At 53.3% G+C, this 18923-nt stretch overlaps 1 protein-coding gene across 1 annotated transcript; it reads left to right on the top strand.

The window, feature by feature from the left end:
- The first annotated feature begins 11533 nt into the window (after positions 1-11533).
- On the top strand, positions 11534-18565 carry LOC140419936 (uncharacterized). Its single transcript, XM_072503990.1, has 2 exons — positions 11534-11614; positions 14434-18565. Exon 2 carries the CDS (start codon positions 14790-14792, stop codon positions 15741-15743), a length of 954 nt encoding a protein of 317 aa, XP_072360091.1. The 5' UTR covers positions 11534-11614; positions 14434-14789; the 3' UTR covers positions 15744-18565.
- The last annotated feature ends 358 nt before the right edge of the window (positions 18566-18923 follow it).

Raw genomic sequence — 18923 nt, forward strand, 5'->3', positions numbered from 1 at the left:
CGACCACCCAGCGATGAGGGGGGCAGCCACAGGCCCCCGTCACATACGAGCCAGGACACCACTACCCAGGACACCACTATCCAGGACACCCCTACCCGGGACACCACTACCCAGGACACCCCTACCCGGGACAGCACTACCCGGGACAGCACTACCCGGGACAGCACTACCCAGGACACCCCTACCCGGGAAGACGAAATACCGGACAGTGACTCAGAGTGGATGGGTGGAGACGAACCCCCACCCCAAAGTGCCATGGACTCAGAGTGGGACGAAGAGCACGACACAACGCCACTGCTGTCACCAACACCCTCCACCATCGCAGAAACACTCACCACGGTTGGGCACTTTAGTGATGAGGCGTCTGGTACACTCACTGGTGCGCACAACACAGCCGTCCCGGTACAGCAGGTGGAGGTAGGAGCAGCAGAGGGACCGGGCGGTCGGAGGGCAGCCCAGGCCAAGCGAACATCTGCCGCCCAGATGGATCCCGGGTTCCTGCAGTTACCACACCCACACATAGATCCGATGCAACCACCGACACGGAGACGAGCGAATAGGGTGACGGGTGGCTTGCGGCGGCTGCGGTCGCAGGTGGAGGAGTCCACCCGCGTCCAGGAGCTGGGAGTGGTCCCGGTCATGCGTGCCACCCAGGCTGACACCGCACGGGTGGCGTCCGCGGTGGAGGCAATGGGTGTGACGGTGTCAGACATGGGGAACGGTTTGCGAGGCCTGGGGCCTTCCGTGCAGGTGGCGTCTGTGGCCCAGGAAATGGCTGCCCTCTCACAGGAGGCCATGAGCCAGTGCCAGCGCCAGATGGCAGAGGCGCTCAACGCCATAGCCCAGTCTCAGCAGGCCATGGCCCAGTCTCAGCAGGCCATAGCCCAGTCTCTGCAGGCCATGGCCCAGTCTCTGCAGGCCATGGCCCAGTCTCAGCAGGCCATCGCTGAGGGCATCGGCGCCAGTGGCCATGTGCGAGCTGGCGTCGCACTGTCGCAGACAGGGTTCGACAACCCCGTGGGCTCCATGGCTGCAAACCTGCAGACCCCTGTCGATACCAGCACGGGCCTCCAGGACTGGCAGCGCCAGATGTCGGGGGCGCGTCGGATGGCCAGTCCGTTCGCATCCCCCACCCATGTAGAGGCCTGGGGGCCATCGGGCACCCCGAGGGAGGAGGAGGTGGTGTGGTCCGTCCCGGCTCCCTCTGTAGGGGAGGTCCCGGTACACCGCGACACCTCGGACTCCCCCCCTTCCGTCCCAGGTGCATCGGGTGGGCAACGGGCAGGACAGGCTGGCAGCTCGCCATCCCAGTCGCCCGGGCCGCAGCCTGGCCCATCTAGGCCAGGACGCCCCAGGAAACGGCCGCCAAAGGGATCCAGTGTCAGAGGGCAGGAATCACAGGAGTCCACCTCCAGTTCTGCTGTACCGTCTGGGGAACCACGTAGACGTAGTCAAAGGGCCCGTAAGGCCAAACAATTAGACACTGAGTAAGTTGGCACGGGTGCAGGGCACAGATGAGTTTTAGGCGCTAGGGCACGTGCATGAACTCCTTTGGTTATTAAAGTCAATGTTACACCTACCGAAGCTGCCTTTGTGCTCTGTCCAAAGTGTGCGGGGGTGTCATGTACGTTGAGCGCAAGTGTGTGTGTGAGGGGTGGTCTTACCTCAGCCCCAGGTGAGTCTGCCCCCTTCCCCCTGGGCCGCCATCAACATCCCCCGGGCAGAGGATGGGACCGTGCGCTGCAGTGTCACAGCCGCATGCAGGGATGGTCCGGGTGGATGGTGGTACTGTGGCCATGGGTCAGACATAGTCCAACGATGTAGAGCCAGGAGCTCATCGGAGGCGGGTTGTCATCATTCTCCATGGCCTGCGATAGACACGCGTCCACCCGCAACTGGGTGAGCCCGGCCCGTTGTGCCGCCGGTGGATCGGCAATTGGGAGTGGGGGGGTGGTGTGCATGCGGGTGGGGTGTGTGGGGTTGGGGAGGGGGGTGATGGTGCTGGGTGGATGGATGGGTGGGGGGTGTGGGTGGTCGGCTGTTGTCATGGTGTGCGGTCTGTGGCCATACTACCCGATTCCCACGCCCATCTAGTCAGTGAAGCGGGCGTCTATCAGTCTGTCCCGTGCCCGCTGGGCCAGCCGGTAACGGTGGACAGCCACCCGTCTGTGTCTACCCCGTCTGCCCTGACCATTGCCCCCATCCCCCTCATCTGGGGAGGACTGGGCCTCTTCCTGCTGCTCCTCCACTCCGCCCTCCTCTGCCTGCGGCACATCGCCCCTCTGCTGGGCTATGTTGTGCAGGACGCAGCACACCACAATGATGCGGCCGACCCTATCTGACCGATACTGGAGGGCGCCCCCAGAGAGGTCCAGGCACCTGAAACGCATCTTCAGCACGCCAAAGCACCTCTCGATCACTCCCCTTGTCGCTACATGGGCATCATTGTAGCGGTTCTCCGCCTCATTGCGTGGCCTCCGTATAGGCGTCATCAGCCACGATCGCAATGGGTAGCCCCTGTCGCCCAGCAACCAGCCCCTCAGCCGGGGATGGCGTCCCTCGTACATGCCAGGGATGGATGACCGCGACAACACGAATGAGTCGTGTACACTGCCTGGGTAACGGGCGCAGACGTGCAGGATCATCATGCGGTGGTCGCAGACCACCTGTACGTTCATCGAATAGGTCCCCTTCCTATTAGTGAACACGGCCCTGTTATCTGCAGGTGGCCGCACGGCGACGTGCATCCCATCGATCGCGCCCTGGACCATGGGGAACCCGGCAATGGCAGAGAAGCCCACGGCCCGGGCATCTTGGCTGGCCCGGTCCACGGGGAAGCGGATGTAGCGGTGCGCCATGGCATAAAGGGCATCTGTCACTGCCCGGATGCACCGATGCACCGATGTCTGCGATATGCCGGACAGGTCCCCACTCGGTGCCTGGAATGACCCCGTTGCATAAAAGTTCAGGGCCACCGTAACCTTGACGGACACGGGGAGAGGGTGTCCCCCGCCAGTGCCACGCGGTGACAGGTGTGCCAGCAGGTGGCAGATGTGTGCCACGGTTTCCCGGCTCATCCGGAGTCTCCTCCTGCATTCCCGGTCCGTGAGGTCCTGGTATGACTGCCGGGGCCGGTACACACGGGGCGCCCTCGGGTGCCTCCGTTGCCGTGGGGCCGCGACGTCCTCCTCCCCCTCCTCGTCCTGTCGGTCAGGTGTCCCTCCAGCCTGGGCGGCTGCCGCCTGCCCCTCTGCGGCAGCCTGCGCCGCCTCTCTGGCACGCTCCTCCTCCTCCTCCTCCTCCTCCTCATCCAGGGCAACATAGACATGAGCGGCTGCCACCATGGCGGCCAACATCGCTGGATGATCTGAAAACATGACGACCTGGTGGGGGGGAGGGGAACGACGACATGTCATCATTGCCCATATCCCCTCCTCCCCCCAGCCAGGTGGCATGGACCGCATGGGTCCAACTGTTGGAGGCTGGCACCTGGCCAGGTGGACCAACTCATTTGCCCTCCCATCACCCACCCCGGCACGGACCCCCTCCCCAACCTCCACCCCGGCATGGACCCCCTCCCCAACCCCCAACCTCCACCCCAGCACGGACCCCCCCCCAACCTCCACCCCGGCACGGAACCCCTCCCCAACCCCCAACCTCCACCCCGGCACGGACCCCCCCCCAACCTCCACCCCGGCACGGACCCCCTCCCCAACCTCCACCCCGGCACGGACCCCCTCCCCAACCTCCACCCCGGCACGGACCCCCCCCCCCAACCTCCACCCCGGCACGGACCCCCTCCCCAACCCCCAACCTCCACCCCAGCACGGACCCCCCCCCAACCTCCACCCCGGCACGGAACCCCTCCCCAACCCCCAACCTCCACCCAGCACGGACCCCCCCCCCCAACCTCCACCCCGGCACGGACGCCCTCCCCAACCTCCACCCCGGCACGGACCCCCTCCCCAACCTCCACCCCGGCACGGACCCCCCCCCAACCTCCACCCCGGCACGGACCCCCTCCACAACCCCCAACCTCCACCCCGGCACGGACCCCCTCCCCAACCTCCACCCCGGCACGGACCCCCTCCCCAACCTCCACCCCGGCACGGACCCCCCCCCCAACCTCCACCCCGGCACGGACCCCCTCCCCAACCCCGGCACGGACCCCCTCCCCAACCCCCAACCTCCACCCCAGCACGGACCCCCCCCCAACCTCCACCCCGGCACGGAACCCCTCCCCAACCCCCAACCTCCACCCCGGCACGGACCCGCCCCCCCCAACCTCCACCCCGGCACGGACCCCCTCCCCAACCCCCAACCTCCACCCCGGCACGGACCCCCTCCCCAACCCCCAACCTCCACCCCGGCACGGACCCCCTCCCCAACCCCCAACCTCCACCCCAGCACGGACCCCCCCCCAACCTCCACCCCGGCACGGAACCCCTCCCCAACCCCCAACCTCCACCCCGGCACGGACCCCCCCCCCAACCTCCACCCCGGCACGGACCCCCTCCACAACCCCCAACCTCCACCCCGGCACGGACCCCCTCCCCAACCTCCACCCCGGCACGGACCCCCTCCCCAACCTCCACCCCGGCACGGACCCCCCCCCAACCTCCACCCCGGCACGGACCCCCTCCCCAACCCCCAACCTCCACCCCGGCACGGACCCCCTCCCCAACCCCCAACCTCCACCCCGGCACGGACCCCCTCCCCAACCCCCAACCTCCACCCCGGCACGGACCCCCTCCACAACCCCCAACCTCCACCCCGGCACGGACCCCCTCCCCAACCTCCACCCCGGCACGGACCCCCTCCCCAACCTCCACCCCGGCACGGACCCCCCCCCCAACCTCCACCCCGGCACGGACCCCCTCCCCAACCCCCAACCTCCACCCCGGCACGGACCCCCTCCCCAACCTCCACCCCGGCACGGACCCCCTCCCCAACCCCCAACCTCCACCCCGGCACGGACCCCCTCCCCAACCCCCAACCTCCACCACAGCACGGACCCCCCCCCAACCTCCACCCCGGCACGGAACCCCTCCCCAACCCCCAACCTCCACCCCGGCACCGACCCCCCCCCCCAACCTCCACCCCGGCACGGACCCCCTCCACAACCCCCAACCTCCACCCCGGCACGGACCCCCTCCCCAACCTCCACCCCGGCATGGACCCCCTCCCCAACCTCCACCCCGGCACGGACCCCCCCCAACCTCCACCCCGGCACGGACCCCCTCCCCAACCCCCAACCTCCACCCCGGCACGGACCCCCTCCCCAACCCCCAACCTCCACCCCGGCACGGACCCCCTCCCGGCACTCCCCCGGAGCCCAGCCTACTCTAACCCCCCCCCCGCCGCACACACACACAAGCCGAGACACACCTCTCCTCAGGCAATCAGTCTGCGGCCACGCCATTTCCTGCCCAGAGCCAACCCCCCAGGCCGTCACTCACCTCCTCGCTGGTCGGCGTGAGCCTGGAGCACCGGGTCACGCCGATGAAAAGGAGGTTTGATTGACGTCGACGTGAACGGTCATCACGTCGACGGGACTTCGGCCCATCCGGAAGGGAGAATATCGGCAGGCCGAAAATCGGCTGCCTTGCGCAGACCCGTGACATTCTCCGCGGCAGCGGCGCCATTAACGCCCCGCCGACTTTTCTCCCTTCGGAGACTTCGGCGGGGGCGGGGGCGGGATTCACGGCGGCCAACGGCCATTCTCCCACCCGGCGGGGGGTCGGAGAATGACGCCCCAGAATCCTCGTTGATTTGAGTCCAAAGTGTCAGCTCTTATTTACTGTCCCCCTCCTCTGGTGTGAACCATCCTCCAGTCCCTGAAGTAGGATGGTTAACCTGGGCCGGTCCCGGCAGCTGCAAACCAGGGAGCTGACAATGATTCTGAAGGGTTTGCGGATCCTCCCACCCACCGCCTGACGCTGATTCTCCGGGAGAAATGAGTCCCTTCCCGAGGCCAACACTGGAATTGCGCATGCTCCGAACTCCGTTCCTGCGCCTGCGCACTGATGTCGAACAATAGCAGCCGCATTGCGCATGCTCTGCATCACAATGCCAGGTTGACTGACGGCAGCCCCCGACCAATAGAAAGAGGGGACGGACCTGGATGACTGAACGGGAGCAGCTGGTCCTCCAACCAGTCGGAGTGCGTGAGGGGCGGGGATCAGCTGGAATCTCCCACATTGGCTGGAACTCTACATCATTTTAAGCTGATTTGTCTCAAACTCCAGGAGAAAACTGGACCTTCCTGTTTGTGGCTTTAAACAGATGAAACCCTGTGGATCTGGAGCAAATATTTCAATGTTTGTTCCTCAAATGTGGAAATCTGAAACTATGTCCACACAATTCAGGGGCTGACTTCAAAATGAAGCTGGGCAGACAGGGAATGTCTACAGTAACAGAATATGTTGGACAATCTCAGCAGGTCTGACAGCATCTGTGGAGAGAAAAGGGAGCGAATATTTTGTCTGGATGACTCTTTGTCAAAGCCATCCAGACTCGAAACATTAGCTCCCTTTTTCTCCCCAGATGCTGTCAGACCTGCTGAGATTGTTGAGTTTTTACTCATTTTGTTTCAGATTCCAGCATCTGCAGTAACTTGCTCTTATCTGAATATTTACAGTATCTTGTTTTGGGGTCACTGTGAATCAGTTTTCTTCCACTTACCATTACCTGTTTAAATGTGAAACATTAAAGAATGCGAAACAGTAACTGACACCCTATTCAAAATAAAACTAAACTCGCTGTTTGTCTTTACCAAGGAGGTAGATGCTACCCAGGCTATAGACAGACTAGCAAACTTTGTTCCTAGATGGGTTCAAAATTGATAAGGTGGAAGTGTTAAAGTGAGAATATAAATTACAGGGCAGCTGGCAATAATTACCCAGTCTTTGCTGAAGGGGCCAGAGGACTGGAGAATTACAAATCTTATGCATTTGTTCAAAAAGGATAGCCCCAGCAATTACAGATCAGTTAGTTTAACATCATTGGTGGGCAAGCTTCGAGAATCAATTATTCCAGATTGAATTAAAAACCACATGGAAAAATATGGACTGATTTGCAAGAACCAGTATGGATTTCTAAAGGGGAAATCGTGTTTAACTGACTTGCTGGATTTTTTAAGGAGGTAACAGAAAGGGTTGATGAGGGTAATGCCGTTGATGTAGTGTACATTGACTTTCAGTGAGCATTCAATGCAATGCAACACAACAGATTTGTGGGAAGAATTATAGCTCATGGAATAAAAGAGACAGTGGTAAGGTGGACACAAAAAGTGGCAGAATAATAGGAAGCAGAGAATAACAGTCAATGGATATTTTTCAGGCTGGAGGGAGGTTTGTAGTGGTGTCCCCCAGGGGTCAGTATTTGGACCCTTGCTTTTCCTGGTGTATATTAATAATCTAGATCGTGTTTGCAGGGGACAATTTCAAAGTTTGCAGATGACACAAATCTTGGAAGCGGATCTGAATCCATGTTCACCCATTGCTCAGCAATCAATGGCTTTTCCCAGCTCAAGTGATGAGTGTTCCTTGTCCAACTCAACCATGAGAGGAAGCTGTAGGAGAGTCAAGCAGAGACTGACAGTTTGTCTGTCGGAGCACAGCTGACAGTCATATTAAACCCAGAAGGACATCTGTTTACATCTGCCAATTTCAGGGAAACAACTTTGGTGATGGTCAGACACAGAGCACACTTCTTCCCATCACACACAGCACATAAATTTCCTTTATCACAGGTGGGGGGGAGGGGGGGGGGGGAAGCTGGAGAATGAGGTTGTTTTGGCGATCTATGGTAGGATTATGGCGGAGAACAAGGAGTCCATGAAAAGGATTAAGACCAAGTGGGAGGAAGGGTTTGGGATGGTGTTGGAGGGAGGACTATGGTGTGAGGTGCTGTGGAGGGTTAACGTCTCAACCTCGTGTGCGAGGCTAGGGTTGATTCAATTGAAAGTTGTGCACAGGGTGCACTTAATGAAGGTGAGGATGAGTTGGTTGTTCAAGGAGGTGGGAGGATAGCTGTGAGTGGTGTGGGAGGGGTGCAGCCAATCAAGTCCATATGTCCTGGTCCTGCCCAAAGTTGGAGAAATTTTGGGGGTCAATTTTCAGCACCATGTCTGAGGTTCTGCATGAGCATTTGGAGCCGGGTCCCTTCGTGATCGTGTTTGGGGTGTCAGACCTGCCGGAGCTACAGATGGGTGAGTGGGCAGATGTTTTAGCCTTCGCCTTGTTGATTGCCCGCAGGCAGGATCTGTTGAGGTGGAGGCCAGCTTGCCCCCCTTCCCCCCTGCTCCCCTCCCACTGCACCGGTGCCTCAACGTGGCTGGAGGATCTAATGGAGTTCTTGTTCTTGTATTTAGAGAAGGTGAAATTTGCTCTGAGAGGGGCAGATGAGGGGTTCCACCAGAGATGGGTTTTGTTTGTGTTATATTTTGGGGATCTGGTGGCCGTCAAAGAGTAGGGGGGCAGTTTGTGGTTGGGGAGAGAGGAGTTGGGGTTTGGGTTTGTTTGTTTGTGTGTTGTACAAATGTTAAAATGTTGAAAACTTGAATAAAAATATTTTTTTAAAAAACAAACTTCACATCAAAATCTGACAACATTACTGAATTCATTGAATATCAATGGCTTTTAAATCCAGGAGGAGAAATGTTTGATTGTTCCTTTGCTTCAAAATGTTTTCAACATCAGTGTGACTGGAAAAGCACCGAGACACACACCCGAGTGAGAGTGTTCCAGTTCACTGACTGTGGAAAGATCCTGAAAAAGATCCTGCACCATTCACAGTGGGCAGGGACCGTACACGTATCCTGTGTGAGCCTTCAACTGATTGTCTAACCCGGAGAGACAAGCAGGCAACACCCGTACCATGGAGAAACGATGGAAATGCACAGTGCATTCACACTGGGGAGAGACCGTTTAGCTGCTCTCACTGCACAAAGAAGTTTAGAAGGTCATCCACACTGCGGAGACACCAGCGAGGTTTAGTTGTCCATCTACAGTGGAAATGCATTGACACATTCACACCAGGGTGTGACCATTCTGCTGCTCTGTGTGGGAAAGGTATTCAATGTTCCATTCAACCTGTGGACACACCAGCGAGTTCATACTGACGAGAGGCCGTTTGCCTGCTCTGACTGTGGGAAGAGATTCAATACTTCATCCCACCTAATAATAAAAACCTTTATTAGTGTCACAAGTAGGCTTACATTATCAGTGCAATTAAGTTACTGTGAAAATCCCCGAATCGCCACTCTACGGCACCTGTTCGGGTATAGTGAGGGACAATTCAGAATGTCGAATTCACCTAACAAGCACGTCTTTCGGCACTTAGGAGAGGAAACTGGAGTGCCCGGAAGAAACCCACGCAGACATGGGGAGAACGTGCAGACTCTGCACAGACAGTGACTCAAGCTGGGAATCAAACCCGGGTCACTGGCATGAGCCAGCTGACTGGGGAGGACAGGAGCTCCCAGTGTGGTCACTGAATACATTGTGGGAACTGCCCATTTAAAGAGGCTGCCTTGACTCGCTGGTCTCAGAATCCACCCCTTGTCCCTCTGTGTAACGCTGGCTGAGAATAGACATTGGGGCTGCTCAATGTACTGAAAGCCATTTGCTTCTGTTCTCTGTCTAAAATCAAATTGGAAGGAAAGGGAGACAACTCTGAAACTGGGAAAAGAGAATTCCAGGCATTATTGACATCACTGTACTTATTACAGACACACATTTATTCATCTTTGACCACAGAATCTCACTGCACAGGAGGCCATTCGGCCCATCGTGCCTGTGCTGGCTCTTAGAAAGAAGTACTCAATTAGTCCCACTATCCTGCCCTTTCTCCATGAACCCTGAAAACTAGTCCCTTTCTAAAATTTATCCAACTCCCTGTGTTGAATCTGCTTCCATCAGCCTGTCAGGCAGTGCATTCCGGAGCAAGATTCATCATCCTCATTTCCCCTCTGGCTTTTATGTAAATTACCTTAAATCTTGTCCTCTGGTTAACAACCCTTTTGTCAGTGGAAACAGTTTCTCTTTATTTACTCGATGTAAACCGTTCATGATCTTGTCTAAACTCAGATAATAGAAAGATCCTGAACAGTCCGATTATTCTATTCCACAGAACAATTTACATCAATGGTTAAATCCAATAAAATTAACCCAGTGACAACAATGACCAATTGTCTGATTACAACAGGTCTGATTCAAGATGAGGTAATGTTAATTCAAGAGGTAAAAGTGGGATTTGTGAGTGACCTTGGGTTTTGTAAGTTGGACTCTAGTCGTGGAGACACTGGAGTGTTCCTGGGCAGGAATTTAGGAAATCACTGTTGGTTCAGGAACCTGAGGAAGATTCACACTTCTAACAGGACAGGTCACCCAATTGAGGTGGTGAACGTCACTCGTGTACTTCATCAGTATACTGCTTTTAAAAAATAAACATTGACATTTCAGAGTCCTTTCTTGTCTGATTGTTAAGCCTCTTTCGAATTGAAGCATTTTAGAGGGTCAATTTGGAACTGAGTAAATAAGGTACCTTCAACCAAATTAAACCCAATCTAAATATTAATTATATACCCTTTAAAACAGAGATAGGGCCTCCAGGATGTGCAAGAAAGATTAACAAGGATGATATCAGAACTGAGAGTGTTTAAGTTTCAGGAGATATTGAACAAGTTGGGGATATTTTCCCTGGGGAAGAGAAGGTTGAAGACTGACCTGATAGAGACTTTAATGGGTGTGATAGGATTGACATCATCAGGGTGGCATAGTGGTCAGCACTGCTGCCACACGGTGCTGAGGACCCGGGTTCACTCCCTGCCCTGGGTCTGTGTGGAGTTTGCACATTCTCGCCGTGTCTACGTGGGTCTCACCCCCACAACCCAAAAAGGTGTGTAGGTTAGGTAGATTGGCCATGCTAAACTGCCCCTTAATTGGAAAAAAAATAATTGGGTACTCTAAATCTATATTAAAAAATGTTTTTTTTAAGTCATCGCTGTGATTACAGAATACAAATTCACAACTGACAATTCTAGTTATCACAGAAAATCCTTCTTCCTCTCAAACTATAAATGTGTGACCCCCACCTATGCTCTCCTCAGTATTGATTTTAACACTAATTTATCCTTCTGTCCTCCTGCTTTTCCCCAAGTCTCCTCCCGTCAAGATGCTGACTCTCGGGTTCAGTTTCACTCTCACCTATTGTCCTCCCCAGGTGCTAAGAGCGAACGTCACAATCAATTCCTGTGACTACCAACATGTACTTTGTGTCAGGGTGAGGTCACTGTCCCTCCTCCACTTTTCATCCCAGGACCAGGAGCTTGGACAGTGTCGGCCGTAGCTCCCACAATCCCCCGCGCTGGGGAACCCGCTCTATCCGCCGCACGGGCGGGTGATCAGGTACTGCGCATGTCCAAGGGTGAGGGGAAGCTGCGCATGTGTGGAGGAAAGCCCTCCCCCTGACCTTCCTGCTAAGGTGTTGACCAATGGGAAAGTGGGAGGACCGGAAGGACTCTGCTCCTCCAGCCAATCAGAAGGCAGGCGTTGTGTTAATGAAGATTGACCATGACACAGGCTGAAACGTTTTCCTGTCTCCAACATCTGTGAGTAAAACACTTTCTTTTCTCCCCCTTTTCATTTCTTTTCACGTTCTGACCTTCAATTGGTCACTTGCAGCAGCTGAACGGAAAGGAAGTGAGTCCAGGGAGGATGTAGACTCTGGAAAGCTTGGCCCAGGTCTCTCTCTCTCTTAAAGACATTGGCATCCTTTGCTCCCTCAGCTTGACACATTTATTTGTTTGGCTAAAAGGGTGGTCTCTTTCCTCATGTTCACAATTAAAAGGGTTGTTCCCAGAGTTCTCCCTGTGTCTACGCAGGTTTCCTGCAGGTGCTCCGGCTTCCTCCCACAAGTCCTGAAAGACGTACTGTCTGATAATTTGGACATTCTGAATGTTCCATCTGTGTACCCGAACAGCACGGTAGCCTTGTGGATAGCACAATTGCTTCACAGCTCCAGGGTCCCAGGTTCGATTCCAGCTTGGGTCACTGTCTGTGCGGAGTCTGCACATCCTCCCCGTGTGTGTGTGGGTTTCCTCCGGGTGCTCCGGTTTCCTCCCACAGTCCAAAGATGTGCAGGTTAGGTGGATTGGCCCTGATAAATTGCCCTTAGTGTCCAAAATTGCCCTTAGTGTTGGTTGGGGTTACTGGGTTATGGGGATAGGGTGGCGGTGTTGGCCTTGGGTAGGGTGCTCTTTCCAAGAGCCGGTGCAGACTCGATGGGCCGAATAGCCTCCTTCTGCACTGTAAATTCTATGATCTATGAGCACGGTAGCATAGTGGTTGGCACAATTGCTGCACAGCTCCAGGGTCCCAGGTTCGATTCCCGGCTTGGGTCACTGTCTGTGCGGAGTCTGCATGTTCTCCCCGTGTGTGCATGGGTTTCCTCCGGGTGCTCCGGATAACAGGCGCCGGAATGTGGCGACTCGGCTTTTCACAATAATTTCATTGCAGTGTTAATGTAAGCCTACTTGTGAAAATAAAGATTATTATTATTAGAGTTGGCTAAAATTTAAATGGACAGTAAATAAATGTCGGACAGAGATATGTCTAGTGTTTTTACATGGTACAGATTAGATATATTATCAAAACTAATTACTGTGGAGGCTGGAATCTTAAACAAAAACAGAAAATACTGGACAATCTCAGAAGGTCTGACAGCATCTGTGGAGAGAAAAGGGAACTAATGTTTCGAGTCTGCATAACTCTTTGTGACAGAGAGAACTGGGAATGGGGTCAGATTTGTACTGTAGTGGGGGAGGGGTGGAATGGAGCGGTGAGGCTGGATAGGGGCCAGCAATAGGTGGAGATATAGACAAAGATGTCGAGAACAGAAGATAAAAGGAATGCAAATGGTGGTAATTCAGGCTAAGAAGGGTGCTGATAGTGGAGATGCCAGTGTTGGACTGAGGTGAGCACAGTAAGAAGTCTTACAACATCAGGTTAAAGTCCATCATGTTTGTTTCAAACACAAACACTAGCTTTCGGAGCACTGCTCCTTCCTCAGGTGAGTGCTGATAGTGATACATAAAAAGGTTATAATGTGCAAATGGCAGAATAAAGGTGAGCAGTCTGTAACGAGCAACCTGAAATAATTCGAATGGGGGGAGGGGAGGAAAATAATGGGGAGGGAAAAAACGATCAATGGAAGAAATGAAAATAAAAATGGGGTAAAGGTGGTGGAGAGTCTGAGGTTGTTGAACTCAATGTTGAACTCAATGGTGTATCAAGCTTAATCGGAAGATGAGGTGCTGTTCCTCCAGTTTGCGCTGGGCTTCACCTGAACATTGCAGCAAGCCAAGGATGGACATGTTGTCTGAGAGTAGGACGGTGAGTTGAAATGGCAAACGACAGGAAGGTCTGGATGGACCGGAGGTGTTCTGCAAAGTCTGGAAAAATATATTCATTTTGCTTCCGGTTTGCACCCCTCTATCACCTCCACATGGTCTATCTCCAACACTTTCCTTTCCTTCCTTGACCTTTCTATTTTAATTTCTGAGATAGACAGTCCACTAATATCCATTACAAGCCTACCGGCTCCCACGACTATGCCGACTACAGCACTTCACACCCCACATCCTGCAAGGACTCCATCCCATTCTCTCAGTTCCTTCACCTCCATCGCATCTGTTCCGATGATGCCACTTTCCAAAACGGTGCTGCTGACATGTCTTCATTCTTCCTTAACCGTGGCTTCCCACCCACTGTGGTCGACGGGGCTCTCAACCTTGTCCGACCCATCTCCCACACCTCTGCCCTCCCACTCACTCCTCTCCCAGAACCCGGATAGAATCTCCACTGTCCTCACTTTTCACCCCACCAGCCTCCGCATTGAAGAAATTATCCTCCGCCAGTTCTGCCAAATCCAGCATGATTCCACCACCAAACACATTTTCCCCTCACTTCCCCGGTCAGCATTTGGAATTCTCTACCCCAGAGGACTGGAACCTCCGTCATCAAGTATTTTCAAATCCGAGATTGCTAACGTTTCAAGGGAGTGAAGGTATCGAGGGATATGGGGGATAGTGTTGGAAAATTATGCTGAGGTAGATCGGCCAATGCTCTCATTGAATGGTTGAGCAGGTTCAAATGGCTGACTGCAGCTCCGATTTGTTATGGTCCCTGTGTCCAGGACAGGAAGCAGTGAGCATGGATCTGTCAATCAGCCTGAATCAGCACCTTCAGGAGAATTGGGAGGGTGAATATTAGGTACAGCAGAGTGAGAATGGAGGGAGAATGTGTGGGATGGAGATTTACAGATCTTGCGGAATGCAAGAGAAAAGAATGTCCCAGAGAAACTAGAATTGTCTGTTCTGAATTTCTATCTTGTACTGACAGTGATGTCTTTTGTAAATTGTTTTAACAGGAGATTCAAAGAGGCCAAATTACAGACAAAAATCTAATACATGTCGTCTGGATCTGACAGTCCCTCAATTCCTTGGGACCTGAATATCATTGGCCTTCGAATCTAAAGGAGAAATGTTTGCCTCATCTGTCAACTTGAAAAGATTTTAAACATCATTGTGACTGGAAAAGCACCGAGACACACACACCCGAGTGAAAGTATTCCAGAGCACTGACTGTGGAAAGAGCTTTAACCAGTTACACAGCCTGAAAAAACATTGCACTAGTCACAGCGGGAAGAGACCCTACACGTGTTCTGTGTGTGGACGAAGCCTCAACTGATTGTCCGAACTGGACAGACACGAGGAGACCTAAAACATGGAGAAACCATGGAAATGTGAGGACTGTGGGAAGGGATTCACAGCACCGTCTGTGCTGGAAGTTCATCGACGCAGTCACACTGGTGAGAGGCCGTTCACCTGCTCTCAGTGTGGAAAAGGATTCACTCTATTATCTGACCTGCAGCGACACCAGAGAGTTCACACTGGGGAGAAGCCTTTCATCTGCTCTCAATGTGGGAAGAGATTCACTCGGTTATCCAGCCTGCAGACACACCAGCGAGTTCACACTGGGAAGAGGCCGTTCACCTGCTCTCAGTGTGGGAAGGGATTCACTCAATTATCTGACCTGCAGAAACATCAACGAGTTCACACGGGGGGGAGGCCGTTCACCTGCTCTCAGTGTGGGAAGGGCTTCACTCAGTTATCCCACCTGCGGATCCACCAGCGAGTTCACACTGGGGAGAGGCCGTTTACGTGCTCTCAGTGTAAGAAGGGATTCACTCAGATATCCCACCTGCGGAGACACCAGCGAGTTCACACTGGGAAGAGGCCGTTCACCTGCTCTCAGTGTGGGAAGGCATTCACTCAATTATCTGACCTGCAGAGACATCAGCGAGTTCACACTGGGGAGAGGCCATTCACCTGCTCTCAGTGTGGGAAGGGATGCACTCAGTTATCCCACCTGCGGAGCCACCAGCGAGTTCACACTGGGGAGAGGCCATTCACCTGCCCTCAGTGTGGGAAGGGATTCTCTCGGTTATCCACCCTGCGGAGCCACCAGCCAGTTCACACTGGGGAGAGGCCGTTCACCTGCTCTCAGTGTGGGAAGGGATTCTCTCGGTTATCCACCCTGCAGAGCCACCAGCGAGTTCACACTGGGGAGAGGCCGTTCACCTGCTCTCAGTGTGGGAAGAGATTTGCTTGGTTATCCAGCCTGCGGAGACACCAAAGCGTTCACACTGGGGAGGTGCCGTTCACCTGCTCTGAGTAGGTGAGATATTCAGTGATCCATCCCAACTATGGAGACACCGCCGAGTTCTCACTGGGGAGAGGCCGTTCACCTGCTCTGAGTAGGTGAGATATTCAGTGATCCATCCCAACTATGGAATCACTGCCAAGTTCTCACTGGGGAGAGGCCGTTCATCTGCTCTCAGTGTAGGAGAGATTTTGTGTTTCATCGCACATGCTCACACACCAAGTTCACAATTGATTAGAGGGGTTGGATTCTGCTGTTCTGCTCTCAATTGCATCCAGGACTGCATTTTGTTAATTCTGTCAGTTGATCAATAGGGATGGGCGGACGGTTTCTTCCTGCTGGACTGGTTGGACTCACAAATTTGCCTCCAGTGGGCTGATGATCATTGAGCCATGTTGTGAATTCCTGGCTTCAATTTTCACGAGTATCACAGAGCGAAAGGGTGTTTGGTGGTGTAGCCATCTGGGATGGACACGTACAAAGAAACATGGACATTTGCAAAGCCTCAAGGGAAATATGGCCAATGTAAGATTCAGGCAGGCTCAGAGCCTAAATGTATATTTGTAAGCAGAACCAGACAGGATCGAAACCCCCAGCCGATTTGCATGCTAATGACCCATTTCCCTCAGACAAAGGACTGGTACTCGGGTATCCGATACAATTCCAGACACATCGGCGCCACTCCCTTTACTCAGGAAGCATAAACAGCAAGGTCAATGACCGCTCAGGACACGCCCAGCCATCAAGGCACCCGCCCCTTTATTGCCTCAGATCGAAAGCAGTGATCGAGGACTGCAGAAATTATTGGGTCCAAACCTAAAGACCGCCCAAAAGAGGAGTACTACTCAGTGGAGAACTACCTGGCCTCTCCCCAGTGTGAACTCGCTGGTGGCTCCGCAGGTCGGATAACTGCAGTGGTGCTGCAGATGGAGTCAGACTCCCATCTGCAGCACCACCAGGTTCAAGTTCAATGCTCGCTACCAGACGGATGAGCCTAGCTGAACCACAGTTACTTCTCCAGACCCAGCAGATCCAGATTTGAACAAAGGCCACTGTTCCTCTGACCTAAGCCGGGTGCCTGAAGTTAAGTACAGGTTGTCATAGTGATAGGTGTAATTTAGCTCATAGTGTTTATGTTGCATGTGTAAGTTAATCCTGTGTATAAATAAAGTATTATTGATCTTGAACTAACAAACTGGTTGTTTGGGGTCTTTGATCGATATCCGGTTGAACCTTGTGGCGGTATCATTTGATACCTGGCGACTCTGAAAGCATATCCTATTCATATCTAGATTAAGAAGGGCAACCTTACTAGCTGCCATATTTATAGCAAGTAAATATAGCAACAGTGGTTGGAAGATATTTAGTTCCCATTTCTGTTTGGAACCTCTGAAAGCATGCCACGTTGCCATGAAGATGGGCTATGGTGGTTACATGGTTCCTTTGTTTAACATATCGACGTGTTTTTCACAAAGAAAACTCGAGGTTTGAAAGGCAAGTTGTCTGTGGTAGATTGGGACATTACAACAATAGACAGGCAATCACTAATTTTTAAGGTATTATTACATGTTGACATCAAATGTAGACTCCTTTAAGGAACAAAAAGCCACAGGAAAAGTGATGCAACTGTGGCTAACGAAAAAATGTAGGAATTCCATTAGATCAAAGGAAGAGGCTCATAAAGTGGCCAAAATAGCCGTACGCCTGTGGATTGGTGATTGATTTAGAATTCAGCAAAGGAGGACCAAGAAACTGATAAAGAGAAAATAGAATATGGGACCAAACTGCCGAGAAACATAAAAACCGACTGGAAAAGCTCCTATAAGAATGTGAAAAGAAAAAGATTAGCCAAGACCAATGTGAGTCCGTTCCAGACAGAGACAGGAGTGTTTATAATGGGGAATAAGGAAATGTCAGAGAAACTAAACAATCTGTATCTGTCTTCACGGGGGAAGATACAGAAATCGTCCCAAAAGCACGAGAGTACTAAGGGGACTAGTGAGCACGAGGAACTGGGTGAGGTCAGTTAATCCTTGTTCCACTTACCAGCCTTCCCGAACAGGCGCCGGAATGTGGCGACTAGAGGCTTTTCACAGTAACTTCATTTGAAGCCTACCTGTGACAGTAAGCGATTTTCATTTTCATTTCACTTGTCTTCTTCAATATTCTCTTGGCTGCCTGGGAGTGGCAGTGGTCACTTGATCGGCTAGGGCAGGGCAGGAGTAACTGTGTTTATTGGGTTGGGCGGTCTGATGGGTGGTTGAGTGAGTTTCCCTTCCCTGAGTTGTCCCCTTTGGAGGCCCCTGGTCTGCTCCTCCTCTGGTCCTCCTCCACAGCCTGGTATGGCAACTGCTCGGGGCAAGACCATTAGAAACTACAGAGAGTTGTGAACACAGCCCAGTCCATCACGCGAACCCGCCTCCCATCCATTGACTCTGTCTACACCTCCCGCTGCCTTGGGAAAACAGGCAGCATAATCAAAGACCTCTCCCACCCGGGTTATTCTCTCTTCCAACCTCTTCTATCGGGCAGTGAGATACAAAAGTCTGAGAACACGCACTAACAGATAAGAAAACAGCTTCTTCCCTGCTGTTACCAGACTCCTGAATAACTCTTATGCTCTGACCTGACCTCTTCACACACCTTCTCCACTGAGTAGTACTGCGCTCCGTATGCTTCACCCGATGCCTGTGTCTATGTATTTACATTGTGTATTTATCTATGTCCTATGTTTTGTTTTTCATGTATGGAACGATTTGTATGGACTGTACGCAGAACAATACTTGTCCCTGTCCCTCGGTGCACGTAACAATAAAACAAATCAATCAAATCATCAATCAATCCTCTCGGGATAGGTTCCACTGGAGAGGTAGTAACCTGTGGGTTGGAGGGTTTGAGTGAGAGTTCTGAGTGTTGTGGATCATTGATGTTTGAGCCCTCATTGGGTCTGAGGGGGAGGCTGAGGGGGGAGATAGGCACCCTGCTCCAAGTGGGATTATATTGTCACTTCCTGAATGCCCCCCTTGTTGAAGCAGGGTCTCCCGTGGGGAGGCAGTGTTTTGACGCCAATGAGGCTACGCAGCTCTGCCCCGAGTATCCGTTTTGTGATGGTGCACGGTGCAACGTTCTTTCATTGGGCTGACGTTGAATCTTGATATTGTCATGTGAATAAAGAACATTAGGCTTTGTTTCATA

This window comes from Scyliorhinus torazame, chromosome 5 (assembly GCF_047496885.1).
Source record: "Scyliorhinus torazame isolate Kashiwa2021f chromosome 5, sScyTor2.1, whole genome shotgun sequence".
NCBI classification, from domain to species: Eukaryota; Metazoa; Chordata; class Chondrichthyes; order Carcharhiniformes; family Scyliorhinidae; genus Scyliorhinus; species Scyliorhinus torazame.

Excerpts from the sequence above, each read along its gene's own strand:
- LOC140419936 (XM_072503990.1), top strand. The coding sequence starts at position 14,790 with ATGGAGAAACCATGGAAATGTGAGGACTGTGGGAAGGGATTCACAGCA.